The sequence below is a fragment of the Triturus cristatus genome, chromosome 3_1 (genome assembly GCF_964204655.1).
Source record: "Triturus cristatus chromosome 3_1, aTriCri1.1, whole genome shotgun sequence".
Taxonomy (NCBI): Eukaryota; Metazoa; Chordata; class Amphibia; order Caudata; family Salamandridae; genus Triturus; species Triturus cristatus.
In genome coordinates this window covers 971,772,042-971,788,876 of record NC_140583.1, presented here as the reverse complement: position 1 = coordinate 971,788,876, position 16,835 = coordinate 971,772,042, and the positions used below count along the sequence as shown (strand labels likewise).

At 42.4% G+C, this 16,835-nt stretch overlaps 1 protein-coding gene across 1 annotated transcript in view; it reads left to right on the top strand.

The window, feature by feature from the left end:
- LOC146861339 (oligoribonuclease, mitochondrial-like) overlaps positions 1-16,835 on the top strand; it is a 175,053-nt gene that overhangs the window by 50,390 nt on the left and 107,828 nt on the right. Inside the window, exon 3 of the mRNA XM_085645624.1 lies at positions 4,210-4,287. Coding sequence (XP_085501750.1) covers positions 4,210-4,287 — 78 coding nt within the window. The remainder of the gene's footprint in view (positions 1-4,209; positions 4,288-16,835) is intronic.

The following is a 16,835-nucleotide window of genomic DNA, read 5'->3' as shown; positions in this document are numbered from 1 at the left end:
CATCTATGGCCCAAACTCTGATGATTCCAATTTTTGGGAGGGCATCTCGAAAAGACTGGAGGCATTTCCACAAAATGACCTAACAGTGATTGCAGGCGACTTCAACATAGCGTTAGACTACACTCTGGACAGACAATCACAGTGCCATTCACTACCCCCAAGTGCGCACACCACACTGAATTATGTACCAGGTTCAACCTTAAAGACCCGTGGCGACTACAACACCTGGACACCAGAGATTACACCTTTTATTCCAACTCATACAGCAGAATAGATTACATACTAATCACAAGAACACACACCCACTTAACAGAACACACAGACATTGCGACAAGAACTGTCTCAGACCACCAATGCATTAGCCTACTGTTATGCGGGCGACCTAATGAAGAACATCCACGTAGATGAAGATTCAATAATGTCTTGTCAGACCAGGTCAACAAAGATAAAATAGAAGAGGCAATTAAAGAATACATTAGGTTTAACGACACTCCTGATCCTTAGACCATGTGTGACGCATTAAAGGTCACAATTAGGGGCACAATCATGGATATTAAAGCCAAAATTAACAAACGCGAAAGCACAGCTAGGACAACTAGAGAAGGATATCCAAAGATTAGAGGCAATCCATATCTCAGACTCAGAGAACGCTTGTCCACTGACAGAACTCACAAAGAAAAAATACGAATTCAACAGAATCTTGAGCGAAAGGGCCGGAATGTGGATAAACCAATATAAATCAACCTATGCGCGGCCAACAAAGCAGGGAAGCTCCTGGCCTCTTACTTGAAACATAAACAAAGACAGCATACCATCTCATCATTCACAGACTCACAAAACATCACACACACAAGACATAAGGAAATCCTACGAATATTTAGTGAGTTCTATCAAGATCTCTATAAAAAAAGGCCAATCGCTGGACGAAAGTGGTGGCACTGAGTACCTAGAAAGACTAAACCTCCCGAAGATAACACCCGAGGAAGCACACACTTTGGGACGGGAGATAAGTTCAGCTGAAATCGAAATGGCAGTGAAGTCTCTTAAAGACAACAGAGCACCCGGGCCAGACGGCTACACCGCCACCTTTTATAAGACTTTCTCAACTCACCTGCAACCAATTATGAAAAAAGTATTTAACTACTGCGAGGGGGAGGGGAGGATCTCACATACCATGTCCGAAGCAAATATAGTTATCCCAAAAGAAGGCAAAAACAATCAGCTGCCCCATAACTACAGGCCCATCTCCCTGATAAACGCTGATTGCAAGGTATACGCCAAAATCCTGGCAACAAGGCTTAATGAGGTTCTACCACAACTGATAAGTAACACACCAGTAGGATTCCTTAAGTAACACACCAGTAGGATTCCTTAAGTAACACACCAGTAGGATTCCTTAAGACACGCATGTCACATGACAACACCAGACTCCTGTGTCATATACTCAAAATAGCCGCCAAGACCAGCAAACCAGCGGTGACCATCACACTAGACGCAGAAAAAGCGTTTGATAGGGTATCATGGCATTTTCAAAAACGGTGCATGCAGACTTTCAAACTAGGGGACTCATTTACGCGGAAAGTTATGGCACTATACGAGAAACCCAGTGCTCGTATCGTAGTCAATGGGGCCGTCTCGGAGCCCTTCACCCTACAGCGAGGGACAAGGCAAGGTTGCCCCCTGTCCCCCTCGCTGTTTCTACTGGCCCTAGAACCACTGATTAGGGACATCAAGGCCAATGAGGAGATAAAAGGGGTCACCATCAATGAGGTTACAATTAAACTAGCCGCGTACGCGGATGACATTCTCATTGTCACAGAAAGCCCTAAATCCTCTGTCATGACCCTCATGGAGTCCATAGATAAGTACTCATCCCTCTCCCGTTACAAGCTAAATAAAGACAAAACAGAATGCAAACCACTTAACATATACACCACTAGAGATATACTGGGGGGATTCGGGCCTCGCCTGGCAAACTGGTTTCATTAAATACCTAGGTATACACTTCGGGAATGACCTCAAAAGCACACTTGAACAAAATGAAAAACTAATGCTAGACAAGATAAAGATGCTGTTGGAAGGCTGGTCGCCCAAATTCATAACATGGTGGGGGAGGATAAAAACAGTAAAGATGATGATCACCCCAATGATCAACTATCTGTCAAATATGCTCCCTATAATACTCCCAGACGAGTTCCATCGCAAAATAGACAAGATGCTAAACCATTTCATCTGGCGAGACAAAAAAGCGAGGATAAGCCTTAAGAAACTAAGACTAGAGAAAAAACTGGGGGGCCTGAACCTGGCGGACCTTAAAACTTTCCAAACTGCTTTCTTGGCAAAACAGGGGAGCTACTGGATCCTGCCCAGCCAGGAATACACACCGGTCTGGTTGGGACTAGAGAGAGCCATACTAAACCACCTTGAACCATTAGCTCTCCTAACCGCTAATAAACAAATGCTAGCAGCAAACCCTATACTCAAAAATACGAGAAACGCCCTAGTAAAAGTAGACCAAAGGATGGAACACAGCATAAAAAACTCAAGATGGGAATCACTGTGGGCGAACGCAAAGATGAAATACAGAGGCAAACCACTTTCTATAGACTCGTGGAAAAAAAACTGGTATCTCCCCCCCCCCCCCCCCCCCCAACTTGAAGAGGGAGGGACCCCCTCCACTTTCAGTATGCTAAAAAACAAACCTAACTTATCAGACATAGAACTATATAATTTCCTTAAAATCAAAACAGCACTGACCAAAGCGAAACTCTCTAATGTCAAGCCTTCAATCATTCAATACATGACCAACCTTAATAGAATAGGCCACCAAGTATCACACGTTTATAGACTACTACGCCCCAGCTCAACCAAACTTAATACAAATACACTTACTTACTGGGAGTCCCAACTTGGAGGCACACTCAGCGAAAAAGAGATCCAGATGCTATGGACCTCCCCTACACAAAACAAAATATCCCCGGTACTAGCTCAGACAAAGTTCTGGACATTACACAAAATCTACTGGACCCCGGAGCGCCTGGCGACCCTGGGCCTGAAGACCAACGATCAGTGCTGGAATTGCAATAAGGGAAAGGGGGATCTGGCTCATCTTATATATTACTGTCCCAAAGTCGAATCGTTCTGGGAGAAGATCTTCACCTTCTCAAATAAAACGTTAGGTTGTACTCTAAAAACGGAATTTGCCACCCTGGTAACAGCTTTTATTAAGACAGATGTAGACTCACAACAAGACAGAGAACTACTGGATCTCCTTCTGACAGCAAGAGTGAAAATGGTACTCAATAAATGGAAAGACCCCTCCAAGGCAACGTTCAAGGGATGGCTCAATTGGGTGACGTATCTCAGAGGAGCGGACACAGTTGCCCTACGTGACTCACCTTGGAGACATCCCTGCAGGCAGATGTAGGCATCCCTGGACAAGTACCTAGACCTATATGAGCCGCCCTGAATAGGACTAGTAGAACTACCCGGAAAGCAACCCTCATTAGACAATAGAGAAAAGATATAGCATGCCAGGAGTTTGTTTATTCGCTCTCTGTTCTAGTCCCTATCCTTGCCCCTCCCATTCTTTCTCTTGCCCATACGAGGACAGTGGATGAGTGGCAGCCAATCTACCGGAACTGTACTACAACTAACCCAGCCAATTGGGGCTGCCCTGTAACAACAAGCGATGCAGAGTACATGTTAGATGTTATGTTAAATGTCATGTGCTGTAAAAAAAACTATTGAAATAAAAATACAAAAAATAAAAGAAATCTGCAGATAGTCTCTACCAAATAAGGTGTAACCAAAGGTAGACCTGCGTTAAACATATTTATGTAAGGTGAAACATTTAGAGCAGATGTTAGGGGCCAGGAAACACTTCCACAATTATTACAAGTTTTGTCTAAAGAATCCAATATTGATGCAGTCTCTTTTTTGGTTTTGTACCTGATGCAATAAAGGACAACAGGGCTGATCTCATGGACCTTGTCTACCCATTAGAGACTTAACATATTTTAGATAGATTCCCTTTGATAGTGATCTCTGATCTTGATGTTTGTTTGAATCCATTGCTTGTTAATGTTCATTAATTGTTTCTGCAAAGTGTAAGAAATTACTCCTTGACTTACGAGAGTAACATTTTTTTTGCTGGATAGAATTTTTTTTCTGTTCGTTTGTTTACTTTGAGTTGTGTTTTCTTTGAAGGGCCCAAACTTGATCATCAAGCAGCCTGATGAGCTGCTAGACGGTATGTCTGAGTGGTGTAAAGATCATCATGGGAAGGTAACTTTAAAAAAAATATCAGTGCTGTCTTTATTTTGAACAACAAAAAAGATTGCCTTTCAATCAATTTCTTTGTGTTATGTTTGTGCCGATAAAGGTCTGCTGTTTCCGTATTCTGAAAACTCTTACTGATATCCAGTCACTAAAATTGTTAATCGCACCTTTTAAGTTGTCATTTATGTTCTGGAAAGGGCAGCGAATTAAGTAAAACCTTGTATGAATTTTCATTGCCATGCACCGTAAATTCTCCAGCGAAGAATTAGATTGAATTAAAGTGTATTCAACAGCAACCCGTGGCTACTGTCTTCCCTGCAACCAGGCCAGAAAGAACTGCAACAGCGAATATCCTTATAACACCATTAACAGACCACAAGCATGTGACAGAAATGTTTACGCAGCCACTAAAGACAACCTTTCCCTGTACTATAACTCCGTAAAACAACATTACGAAATTATTGTACAGCAATAATACGAAAAATAACGCCCCAGTGGCCGCATGTGACTGTCCTGACCTTTACATGCGGCCCCTCGCCATCAGCAGCACTGAACTGAGCACTAACAAAAAGATGTTTAACTTTGAAATAAATGCTTTACTGTTCATTTAAGGTAAAAGAAAGGAAAGAACTAGGGTGTCCTGCACTGCTTAACTTTAGGAATACTTTAATTTTTAAAGACCGCTTGGAGGAAACCTGTTAAAAAAATAATGAAGTCTCTTAAATTCAAAATGTGTATTTTATTAACATGCACAATTGTTGTACCTTAGTAATTTAGATTGTCAGTGCCCTGAGACGATTATTTTTTTAAGTGGTAGTTTTCAAACCTGAATTTAGAATCATTCATTCTTTCCCCTAACTTAAGAACAATGCCAATAGTGAACCAAGACGCAATTCAGTTAAATTCACTCTTTGGGTCGCCTGGATTCCTTTTACACATGAACAATATGATAGCTTATTAAATCAAACACAGAAGAAGGTTTTATAAAGCACACGTGAATGCATGTATTTTGAGGTCCTCTTATATTTGATGAATGAATGAAGAAAAAGAGGTTAAGTGAAATAAAATTGTCTAGGGTCCCAAAATGTCATTAAATTGGGATTAATCCCAGGGTTTCTGGTTTTACATTGTGCAGTTCATTCACTAGATGTGCATGTTTTTCTTCCCCTGCACCCCTCAAAAATAAAACACTTTACAGTTTTGACATCTTGCATATAGCCAGCTGCAACCTTTGTGTCTTCTACTCCTCCTAACAGCACCTATATTAAATTCTATAGTATAATTGGGTTATTCTTCTATAACCCAACATTTTGTTTTTAACTGTTCTTCTAACTTTGGTTTAATCATTAACCTGTAAAGTTCCCTTGATTAGTCCATTAAATCTGTCCGCTCCCAGTGGGATGATGCAGTGAAGTAGTTACATGCTCAGTTTCCATCCTGAGAAGATAGTCTTTTATATGAGTAATTAGTCTTTCATCTGAGTAAATAGTCTTTCATCTGTTCTTTGCGTCCTTGCAGCTGAGAGCCAGAACCCCACATCCGGTGGCTTCGTATCAGTGAAAAATTACTGAACAGCAGATTAACCGATATCGTGTATCAAGATACCTAACATTATTCCAGTAATAAAGCCCACATTCAGCATCTTAATAAATGAACAAACCAATTTAAACAGTGAGACAGTTCTGCCTCCCCCTGCGCGGCACCAAAAGTTACTTTTCAACGCATATTAAATTAAGCGTAGATCAATTATCAAGCTCTGAATTTACCTCAAAGTGTAAAAGCAGATCCTTGGTTACCTCATATATATCGGCAGGAGATTCTACAGTTGTTCCTGACGAAGGCACCTTGGCGTGCCGAAACGCGCGCAGAACTACCACCAATCATACGAAATTGTGCCACATTGTTTTATTTGGATTATTTGATAAAACCTTTGTGCCAATCCACTATTGCACAAATTGTCAGATTTTTAATCTTTGTGTATGAATGAGAGTGAGATTGATGGATATGAATGTGAGAGTATGAATAGTAGCTCTCTGGTAATAATTCAATAAATGTTTTTTTGTATTTTTGATAAATAACCTTGTTGCCTTGGTTCTTTCTGTTTATCTTCTTTCTGTTTATCATTGTCCTATTATCATACTCTATTGTTATCTATAGTTGGTTGCCTTAAATATGCACATCGACTGATTTAATTTGTATGCATTTCACTTGTTAATACAATCTATGTCCTCCATTACAAAGACTTTGCCCCAAATGCTTATGACTGCCTTAGTGTCTGCCTTGTCAATAATTTCATTAAAATTGCCCACCAGGAAAATACATCTAACAATACCTTTCATATAGCTATTCATACCACTGATTGACATGATAGGACCTGAAATGTCAGTGGCAACATTTTCTCACACAATTTGTGGACACACTGCCTGACAAAATGATGGTCTTAAAGTTTTGTTGAGAACTCTCATTTCCTGCATTCTCTCATATTTCTTGCCACATTATAGATCCCTTGCTCTTTTCTTCGCATCTGTGTTTCCAGCGCAGTCTTCATGACACAAATTAACCATTCTGTCCTTGAAATATGTGTTGGGACCAAATTTTCTTTCCCCCTAGCAAATGTTCAATGTTCTGCAGATTTAGCCATCAACTCCCCAAAAGGGTTTTTCTACTCATATCAGATTAGCCATTCTCAGCTAACCATTTATTTTTTTATTAAGAATAAACCATCCTTTTTATAGTTGTTGTTCCATTACCCTTTTGTAATTGCATCTTCTATGTTACCACTAACCAGTGTCCTACTGTAATCTTCCCGTTCATCCTGCTCTTCAAAGGAAATGAGTATTCTCTTCTAGGGGATATTCATCAATAGTCATAAGCACTGAATATTCCCCGCCCACGTGCGGGACCCCAGAGCATATACAAAATACATATTTATGTGTATGTTTCAGCTAAAAGTACGGAGTACTTCCAAAAACATACATGCATACATATACAAACATGCAGCCTATTATACCTCAAATAGGCTAATATGCCAAAATTACATGGGTTTCTAATTGAGGAAAATAAATGAGCATATAAATACTGTAATAGAGAACATACCCTCCAATAATGTTCCAAGATCGCCCTTTATTTTCAGAGAAAACAAAAAGTAATAGCAGGCAATTAACCCATAAGCTGCATAGATGAAAAAACATCACAGTACAAAAAACTTGTCACCTTGCCTTTAAGACCTCCAGGATTCCCCTGCTCCCATCATGCACCACAGGTGACAGGTCAAATCTTTTTTCCGGCTCCTTCTGTGAGGATCCTGGAGCACTGAGCTTGTCAATTTTTGATTATTCTAGTCAGAAATTGGTTTATTTAATATCTACTTTGACATTTGAGACTGCTGATCACTCTTTTAGTTATTTTATGGCAATTTTGAGAACTATTTTCTGTCGGAAATGGCAGCTTTATTTAACAAATCCTTTCTGTGGGATGAAAATGGCAAAATCAGACCCACACTCTGTTTGCATTGTGTGTTTGCCATCTTCACACAATCAAGAGAAATGTTATTACTGCCAGCATTTCTCCAGAAGAACTCTGTGGGACAGGGAGAAGATAAGACTACAAGCCTTACTGGAGAGAGGAAAAGGACATTCTAAAAGTGGCCTTGAGAGCAATCCTGCATTCAAAGAGCCCTCCTCTCAGAAAAGGTCAACATCGAGAAAGCATCCGTTGACTTCGAGACAACGGTCAGCTTCTGGATCTCCGCCGCTGTCACGACTGTCGGTGAGAGGATCAACATCGAAGACACTGCCGCAAACCTACAGGCGGTTGACGTCTAGGACTCTCCCCGCAGACCCATAGACAATCGACGTCAAGGGGACCGACGTTGAAGACACCGCCGCAAGCCTACAGGCGGTCAATGTCGAGGACTCCATCACAGTCCCGTAGACCGTCGACGTCGGGGAGACAGTCGTTGAGGGCATCTTCGCACAGACATGAGTCCCCAAATGCCTCGCCGCATAAGTGGTCGACGTCGCAGGCGACCGGGCATTGTTCGCTGTCGAGGGAGGAAATTCTCTTGGTTCCATCAGGAGAAGTGCTAGAAAGGTCGACGTCAAAGTCCTTATGGTTGACGTCGAGGGAAGTGTCCGCTTCGCCTGGCATTCATATTGTGCAGATCACACCGGAGGGATCTCTGGTTCCGGGAGAGAAAACCCCTCCTGACAATCTTTTCCCAAGGTGGCTAGAGAATGTGCAGCATTGGAAGGTTCCACACACAAGTCCGGGCTCGGCATTCTCCAGAACGTTCTCTACCTCCAGGGTCTCAGCTGGGCCGCCGCCTCCTGCATCCACGAGGGCTTCTCCACGCAGGTCCCCGAGGAGAGCTAGGTTTCCATCGGCTCGACGCTCAAAATCTAGGACACGGGGACGATCTGGATCTCATCCTCCTTCCACCCCAAAAAGGAGACGGAGGTCCCAGTCATGGTCCACGTCCTCAATATCTTTTATAAGAGACTATTTACCAGCATTGTCAGCGACACCTCCAGCCAGGGTATCCCCGATTGATGATATAGGGACTTTTAACGAGGTTCCATGCCGGGTAGCCAGCAAACTGAACATGGATATGTCGGCACCGACAGCCTCTTCATCATTTATATTTCAAACCCTGCACCACAGATCATTGCTTAGGACTCTGCTTCCTTTGGTCCCTGGTCTGCTAGAACCAGCTATGCAGTCTTTTCTGACTCTGGCTACAGTGGGCTTAGCTCCCCCACGATTTTCCAAGAAGTACAAGGCCCCGGATCAGAATTAACTGTTTCTTCGATCAGATCCTCCTCCAGATTCAGTCATAGTGGCGGCAGCCAGGAAAACACATCCAGCCTCAACATCCTCAGCAGTCCTTCCAGAGGAGGACAGCAAAAACACGGACTCTTTGGGCAAAAGGATGTGTAGCACATCGGCATCAGTAATGAAGGTGGCCAGTGTATCGGCTCTCCTGAGGCAGTATGACAAGTCTTTCTGGGATTCTTTGGCCCGATTTGACGGACAAGCTGCCCAAAGAAGAGCAGCAAGATTTCCAAGAAATTCTGCAGGAAGGCGGCTTGGTGGCAAACCAGGTCATTAGTGCTGCTGCTGATGCATCAGATCTGGCTGCTCATGGCTAGTCCCTTGGTATTTGCTCTAGCCGCAAAACCTGGCTGCGTCTCACGGGGCTGAAACCTGATGCACAGCTGAGAATTGTGAATCTCCCCTTCAATGGCACGTCTCTCTTTGGATCTCATGTGAATGATGAGATAATGAAAATGGAGTTGGACACTCTGAAAGCTGTTGGACCGGAGAAATGAAATAAGTTTCTTCAAAAGTTCCGGCGCTCTTTCCAGCAGAGGGTTCAAACTCCTCACTGGTCAACTCAACATCAACCCAGGTCTCACTATCATCAGAGAAGGCCTGGTCGAGGAAGGGGAGCTGTAAGACAAGCATCTTCTGCAACAAAACAATTGGCAAACAATAAGCTATGCCTTAGCCCATTCCTGTTAACCAATCGGGGGGGGGGGGGGGGGGGGAAGTATTATGTTTCACCTGGACGAGTGGAAGAAAATAACAAAAGACCAGTGGGTAGTAAATATTGTGCAGAATGGCTATTTGTTCAGATTCAAGTCCCCCTCTCCATTATTGTCTCCTCAAGTAAAATTTCTCCAAAAACACCTCTTGTTGCAAGCTGAGGTGACCAGTCTTCTGCAGAAAGATGCTATAGAAACAGGCCCTGTTCCACAATGAAGGCAAGCAATTTATTCTCGTTAATTTCTGGTACAGAAAAGAGGCCTTACCAGAGAGTACAGACCAATACTCCACCTGAGGTTTTTAAACCAAATCATCCGCAAAGAAAGATTTCTATGTTGGCACTGCACCAAATCTTTCCTCAACTGCACCAACTGGACTGGATGTGCTCCGTTGATCTGCAGGACGCCTACTTTCATGTACCAGTTTCCAAGAAACTTCGGAAATTTCTGCGGTTTCAAGTTGCGCTCCATCACTTCCAGTTCAAGGTTCTCTCATTTGTGCTCAAATCAGCTCCCCGCACTTTTTCAAAATGCATGGCAGTAGTGCTAGCTTTTCCTCGCAAATGGGGGATATTCATATATCCTTACCTGGACGACTGGATTCTGAAGAGCTAGTCACCCACTCTGCTTCAGATTCCTCTTGCATACTGCCTTCACGTGCTGAACAATCTGGGCCTGCAACTCCACTACAAAAAGTTGATCTTCAACCCGACGCAAAAAAGGTCCACTGTCTGGGTGCTTATCTGGATACCGCAAGGGCAAGCTTGTGCCATGAGGAGAGGTTCTACTTAATCTGCGAGAAATGCAGCAATCTTCTCCTTTCTCACCATCCCTCAGTCAGACAGGTGTCATCGCTGCTAGGCTCGATGGCATCATGCATCTTCATTGTGCGAAACGGCAAATTACATATGCGTCCTCTGCAACAATCTCTGGAAGACCAGTGGACGCAGACATCAGGTCACTGGGAGGACGGTGTTTTTCTCCTCCTGTCGGCCAAGGATTCAATAAGTTGGTGGATGAAGCGATCCCATCTACTAAAGGGAGTTTCTTTTCACCAGGGCCCACCTTCTCAGACCATTGTCACGGATACTTCCCTCCAAGGTTGGGGGCTCATATGGACCCTCTCCAGGGGCAAGGGCTTTGGTCAGAGACAGAACAAGGATTCTTTCTTGCAACATTCTACTGTTTTTCCATTAGAAGGTCCAACAATACGATTGAAAGACTGGACTGGTTAGCATCCCACCCCCTCTCCCATTTCTTCTCTTCGTAGCCTTTTCCAGAAAATCCTGACTCCTTAAGATGCCCTGATAAATCTGCTCCCTTTTCCCTGCCTGCAATCTATTAAACCCCTTATTTGTAAAAATACATGGGGATCGTTTTAAAGAGGAACTTGCATTTGTGGCACAACTGTCAATTTGGTCTGGTTGAATCTCACATAGATTGTTAGAGGGAGGTTCGCCCATGAGCTCAACAGTTGCTATGTTTTAGCCATTCCCATCTTAATGTATGTGTCAAATTATGTGAATCTTGAACCACCCTGACTTCTTAATACTAACCTCCTTCGTAATTAAAGCATTGCCAGTGGGCATGTTCAAGGCCTTGGTCTTAGTTCGTGTTTATTCACCAAGTACCCAGATACCAAACTTCTGCATATTTAGATACATTACAGGGAGAGAATTCTCCAGATTGTTTGTATAAATCATTTGTTCATTTGAATACTGTGCTACATTCTATCACATTCATTATAGGAAAAAGAAGTAATGGCAGGCTCACTCCTCAGCCTCTTGGCTAGAGGATCTATTTATAAATTAAACAATAGAGGAGATTAAAGGCACCCTTGCCTAGTGCCACGTATCTTAAATTGTGAGGCGTCTTCCCCTATCAATAACTATTCTTGCGGCAGGTTTGTTGTATACTAGTTGGATTGCCTTTAACAGTTTACTCCTAAGCCATTCTGCTTAAGAAACACATTCAAATTGGACCAATTCACTCTGTCAAAGGCTTTTGCAGCATTAAACATTAACCCTTTAGCTGCTCTGCCTTTTCCCTTAGAACGCTTAGCTCTTGTTTGGCATTCTGTGGATTCCCCTGGAGGGGAGAGAGAAGTAGCCAAAATACAACAAAATATTGGGTTTTGTGGTGAAAATAAAAACAATTGCTCCATAAAAAGCTTCTGCTGTTTTTTTCCTCCTAAAGTTGGCATCCACAAAAGCTTTGTTGTGCTAAAGTCAAAATTTTCCCAGCTTTCAGGAACATGAAAAGCTGATTCCCCAAAACGTTTTTTTTCTTTTTTACCTCAATTTTGGCATTTTTTTTTTAATAGGTAGCCTGTTGTACCAATTTTTTGTGCTTTCAGCCTATTTCCAATTTGAGATAGAAAACCGGTTGAAACCCATGGGTGATGTGAGAAATCTATATATTTCAGAAAACTAGACATAATTCTAAATTCAACAAGGGGCCATCTGCCAAGATACCTCAAGGTTTTCCTAATAAAAAAACTGCTAAAATAAAAAATACATTGAAAATGAGTAGGAAAAAACAGTCATTTGTGACAATGTTTTCATTTGTAACTTCTTGTAACGAGGGCCAGTTTACAAAAGCAGCATGCCATTGTGCTTGCTAGACCCTTCTGGTTGCGTGGATGTATAGGTTTTGTAGGTTCTCCAAGAACCAGAGGTAACCAGAGCCAAGAAGTGAACCACACCTTACACTGGTTTTTCATTGTCTACCGGATATAGAGCAATTCATGTGGTAAAACATGATTGAAAAAGGGGTATCAAAGAACCTATGTATTTCTGAAGTAGACACAAGGTACAGAGTTCATGAGCCGTGATTATTTGTACTTCTCTGTGGGTACCCATGCTGCCATGTGATTCAGAAGGCATCTATCACAATGTCTTCTTTCTTACACACTGCCTTACAATTGGAAGGCACAAATCAAGAGAAATACAACTGGTAATAACAAATTCTCTACTATTCTGTATTCCCACATGTCTCCTGGTAACAATGGTTCCTCACTTGTGTGGGTGACGCCTGCAACAGGAAAGGGCCCTAAACACAACATGGACACATCACATTTTTTCCACTGAAAACTGACCCTTTTTTCCAGTGTGAGTAGCCGTGGATTTTGGGCCCTACGTCAGCACACTCCTATGAAAACCTAGCAAATCTGTATATTTTTTCAAACTAAACACAGGGGAATCCAGGGTTGGGTGATGTGTGGCTTCCACCAGGCTTTCTGACCCAAAAACCTTTGCAAACCTAAAACCTGGACTAAAAACACATTTTCCTCACATTTCTGTGAAGAAAACGTCTGGAATTGTGGGGAGCCACAAATTTTCTACCACTCATCATTCCAACATGTGTCCCAATAAAAATCGTACCTCACTTGTGTGGGTAGGGCTAGTGCCCGCAACAGGAAAGGCTCCGAAACACAACATAGACACATCATCTCTTTCAACTGAAAGTGCACCCTTTTTTCTTTTTTTTTGGTTTGTTTTTGCAATGTGGCTAGCTGTGGATTTTTGTCTTTTGCTCAGCCGGCAACAAGGGAAACTTGGCAGGCCTGTGCTTTTTTATTTCTTATTTGAACCAGACACCTCAGGAGTCCAGTATGAGGTGACGTGTATGGCTCTCACTAGGTTTTCTTTCCCAGCAGCCCTTGCATACCTCAAACTTTGACCCCAAAAAAAAATGTCCTCACATTTCTGTGATAGTTTTGGAATCTGCAGGCAGCCGCTAATTACGTATTATTCCCGCACATAGGCCCGATTTGTGGGTGGGTATAGGCAACCCCCACACCTTGAAGCAATAAAAAAAAAAGTGTGTCTAAGGGGCTTTCTGTATCTGGGGCAGATTGGTGTAGGAAGACTGTTGCAGGTCATTTGAGGGGTTAGGTTAGGCCCAATGCCTTCACAGACTTGCCCATTTCTCAGTCAAAAAAACCTAACCTCTAATCTGCTGGAGGGGGAGCGTACACTCCCAAGTACACTGCCTGCTGGTCTTTTGTGGTTTCTGTCCCACATCAGAGGGCAGCTTGGATAACACCTTGTATCTGTCCCCAATGCATCCTATCTGCTCCCCTTTCTAACAATACCTCTCCCATCCGCATAGGTATTCAAGGGGTGGGGGGTTACGGGCTTAGATATGCCCCCGAACACCAATGCTGTGAAGGTGAAATAAGCCGATCGGCTCATTTCACTTTCTCTAAAATGACAGCGCACCATGCGTGCTGATTCTCATTTCAGAGAGAGGAAAAAAACAGCCTTGGATGACTGGGAAGCTTTTCCCCAGCTTCAGAGGCTGAACTGAATAAAATAAAAACCCTCGTAGTGCCTTTCTTGCTCTCCTAACCGTTCCAGCGAAACATATGAATACGAACCCAACAACACTCAAGACCCTCTCATGGATTGTGGTAACAGGTCATTAGCTTTCATTCTCTCTATGATGCATATCCATAATCAACAGAAAAGAGACACAAAGAAAGCTTACAATATTTATTGAAACTATTCTGCTCTATTTTGTAACTATGCTGCAATTGGAAAACATACACAGGTCATAAATGTTATTATCATAATCCACAGACTGTACACAATGAAAAACCCTGGCATATTGAAAGATTGATCTGCCTAAGTCTACCCTCTATAGAAACAGTGTTATGTTAATAGAACTCTGGGATTAGTGGGGCACCCCATACCTGGCACACACAGGTCGCTGTTCTACATCTCAGACAGTGGAGCTCTCTCGTGTCTTGGGACCTTTGCTCTGCAAAAATGTGCCCTCTCTATTATCAAAACGACAAGTCCCAGCTTATGCGATAAGAATTTTATTTTCAAAACAGCAGCTAGATTTCTCTATTATGTCTATGTATAAGTGTCCAACCGCAGAGCAAACAGAGCAGTGTTTTCCGACCTTGTATGAAATGTTCTGTCTGAATCTCAGCAGAACAACTAAATAACAAAGCATGCAGCCTATTTGAAAAATAAATGTGTAGCACAGAATACAGCATGTTCTTTTGTAACTTGTGCAAAGCAAATGCTGGCAATTCTGTGCAGTTAGGCTAACATTAAGGGAAAAAACAGTGGGCCTCTAGGTAATATACAACACTACAAGCCTGTGTGTTCACTCATACAACTGTTGCACTGGTATAAAACCTTTCTGATCTTCATGAATCAAACCCCCAATCACTTTGTTTAGCCTTTTTGCTAGTATTCGTGTGAAAAATGTATAATCTGAATTTAACAAGGAGATTTCCCCATATGATTCACGCTTTCTTAGGTCTTTATTTGGCTTCAGTGTTTCGCTAATCATTTTCTCTCTCCAAGAGTTCCAAGGATGGTTGCTGTTAGTAAAAATGACATTGAAAAGACAAGTTAGTACATGAATAATCATGTTGGTTATTGCCATATACAACTCATTCAGCAACCATTTTGTGCCTTCTTCTCTACCTCTTTTGCATTCTTTAAACATCTCCCTCACCTCTTCTTGTAGGATATCCTGATTCAGTACAGTGTCCTGAATCGACCAAACAAGGGAAGGAGTCCTTACTTAACTGTCTATTGCTTCGCCTGACACTTTGGGCCCGTCTGCATACAGACCCTGATAGAAAGCTACACTTTTCCAACGTTTTTGCAGCTATTTATCACCTTCCCAATGGCCTTCCTTTCTATTTCTCGGGTCATATTTTTTTTAGTTTAGTCTACCTTAATTTTCCAGGATAGGACTTTGCTGCAACTTTCTCTGCACTCAAAATGAACTAACTTGCTTGCCTCCCACCTTCTCTGGATTCAATCTTCAAATAATCCTGACGGCTCTCTCCTAGTGTCTAGTAGACTGTTTGTTAGTCCAGCCCTCACCTGCTCCTCTCTTGTGTTATTAAATACTTCCTCCAATATCTGGAGCTTTTTCCTGTCTTCTCAATTTATGTGAGCAGCTGTGCTTATATTCTGCCTCGTGTATATGCCTTATACGTTTCCCATTCCATGCTAAGGGAAGCGGTGCCTAAGATTCACATCAAAGCAACTCCGTGGCTGGTCTTAACTGCTCCACCACCTCTTGATTAAGCAACAGCTTTCTCTCCACTGTCCACCATGGTGCCCCCTCTTGTTTTATGAGTAACTTAAAGACAATTGCAGTGTGATCAGATAGGTGTGCTGGAAAGTGGGCAACAGTTCTAACATCGTCCAAAGTTCTCTGAGAAGTGACCGGATTTCATATTATGAAAAGTATACCCCATGGACCCCCCTGCCTTCATTCTCCAAACATCCCATAGGCCCATGTCCTTTAATCATTTCCCTGATTTGTGACTGCATCTTTGGTGAGTTTACTGTTTTACTCGATGTGGACCTGTCTAATACATTATGTGACAAAATGTTAGTCACCCCCACTAATATAGGTGCATTATATTCAAAAAGCTGCCATAACCCCTTTCCCTGTTCTTACTCTTGTTTAACCCTTCCACACGATAGCCAACCCCTGGCTCGTTCTCCGTTTTTACATTTTCCTGTCTGTACAAAATATGCAAAGTGTGTTGAGCTGTGTATGTTTTCCCACATGCTCCCCACCCTGTTCAAACAGCAACTCTCCCTCGGAGAACCCTACCTGACCTCCATTTTGGACATGGACTCTATGCCCCATTCAAATTTCACTGCCTCAGCATAATGTAGGATGTTGCATCAAGCGTTTTGCTAGCAGACTTGTTTGATCAATTTCTCTGCTTCACTTGCCTTCCTTATACTGTGCATTTTATTGATCCATATCAGCTGCAGGGTAGCTAGGAATTTGATCTGTGTAGTTAGCAAGAGTACTAAAACCAGATCAATATACTTGAATAAGGAAAGTTTAGCAAGTACGGATAGTTATCCTTACTTAGGTGTCATGATCGACAAAAAATTAAACTGGAAACCGGCAGTTGAAGTAAGAAAACTGCAGTTTGCTAGAACCACCTCTGCACTTGTGAGTTTCTCGAGGAAACTTGGGGAAAAAAGCACCTGCAGAGATGGTAAAGAT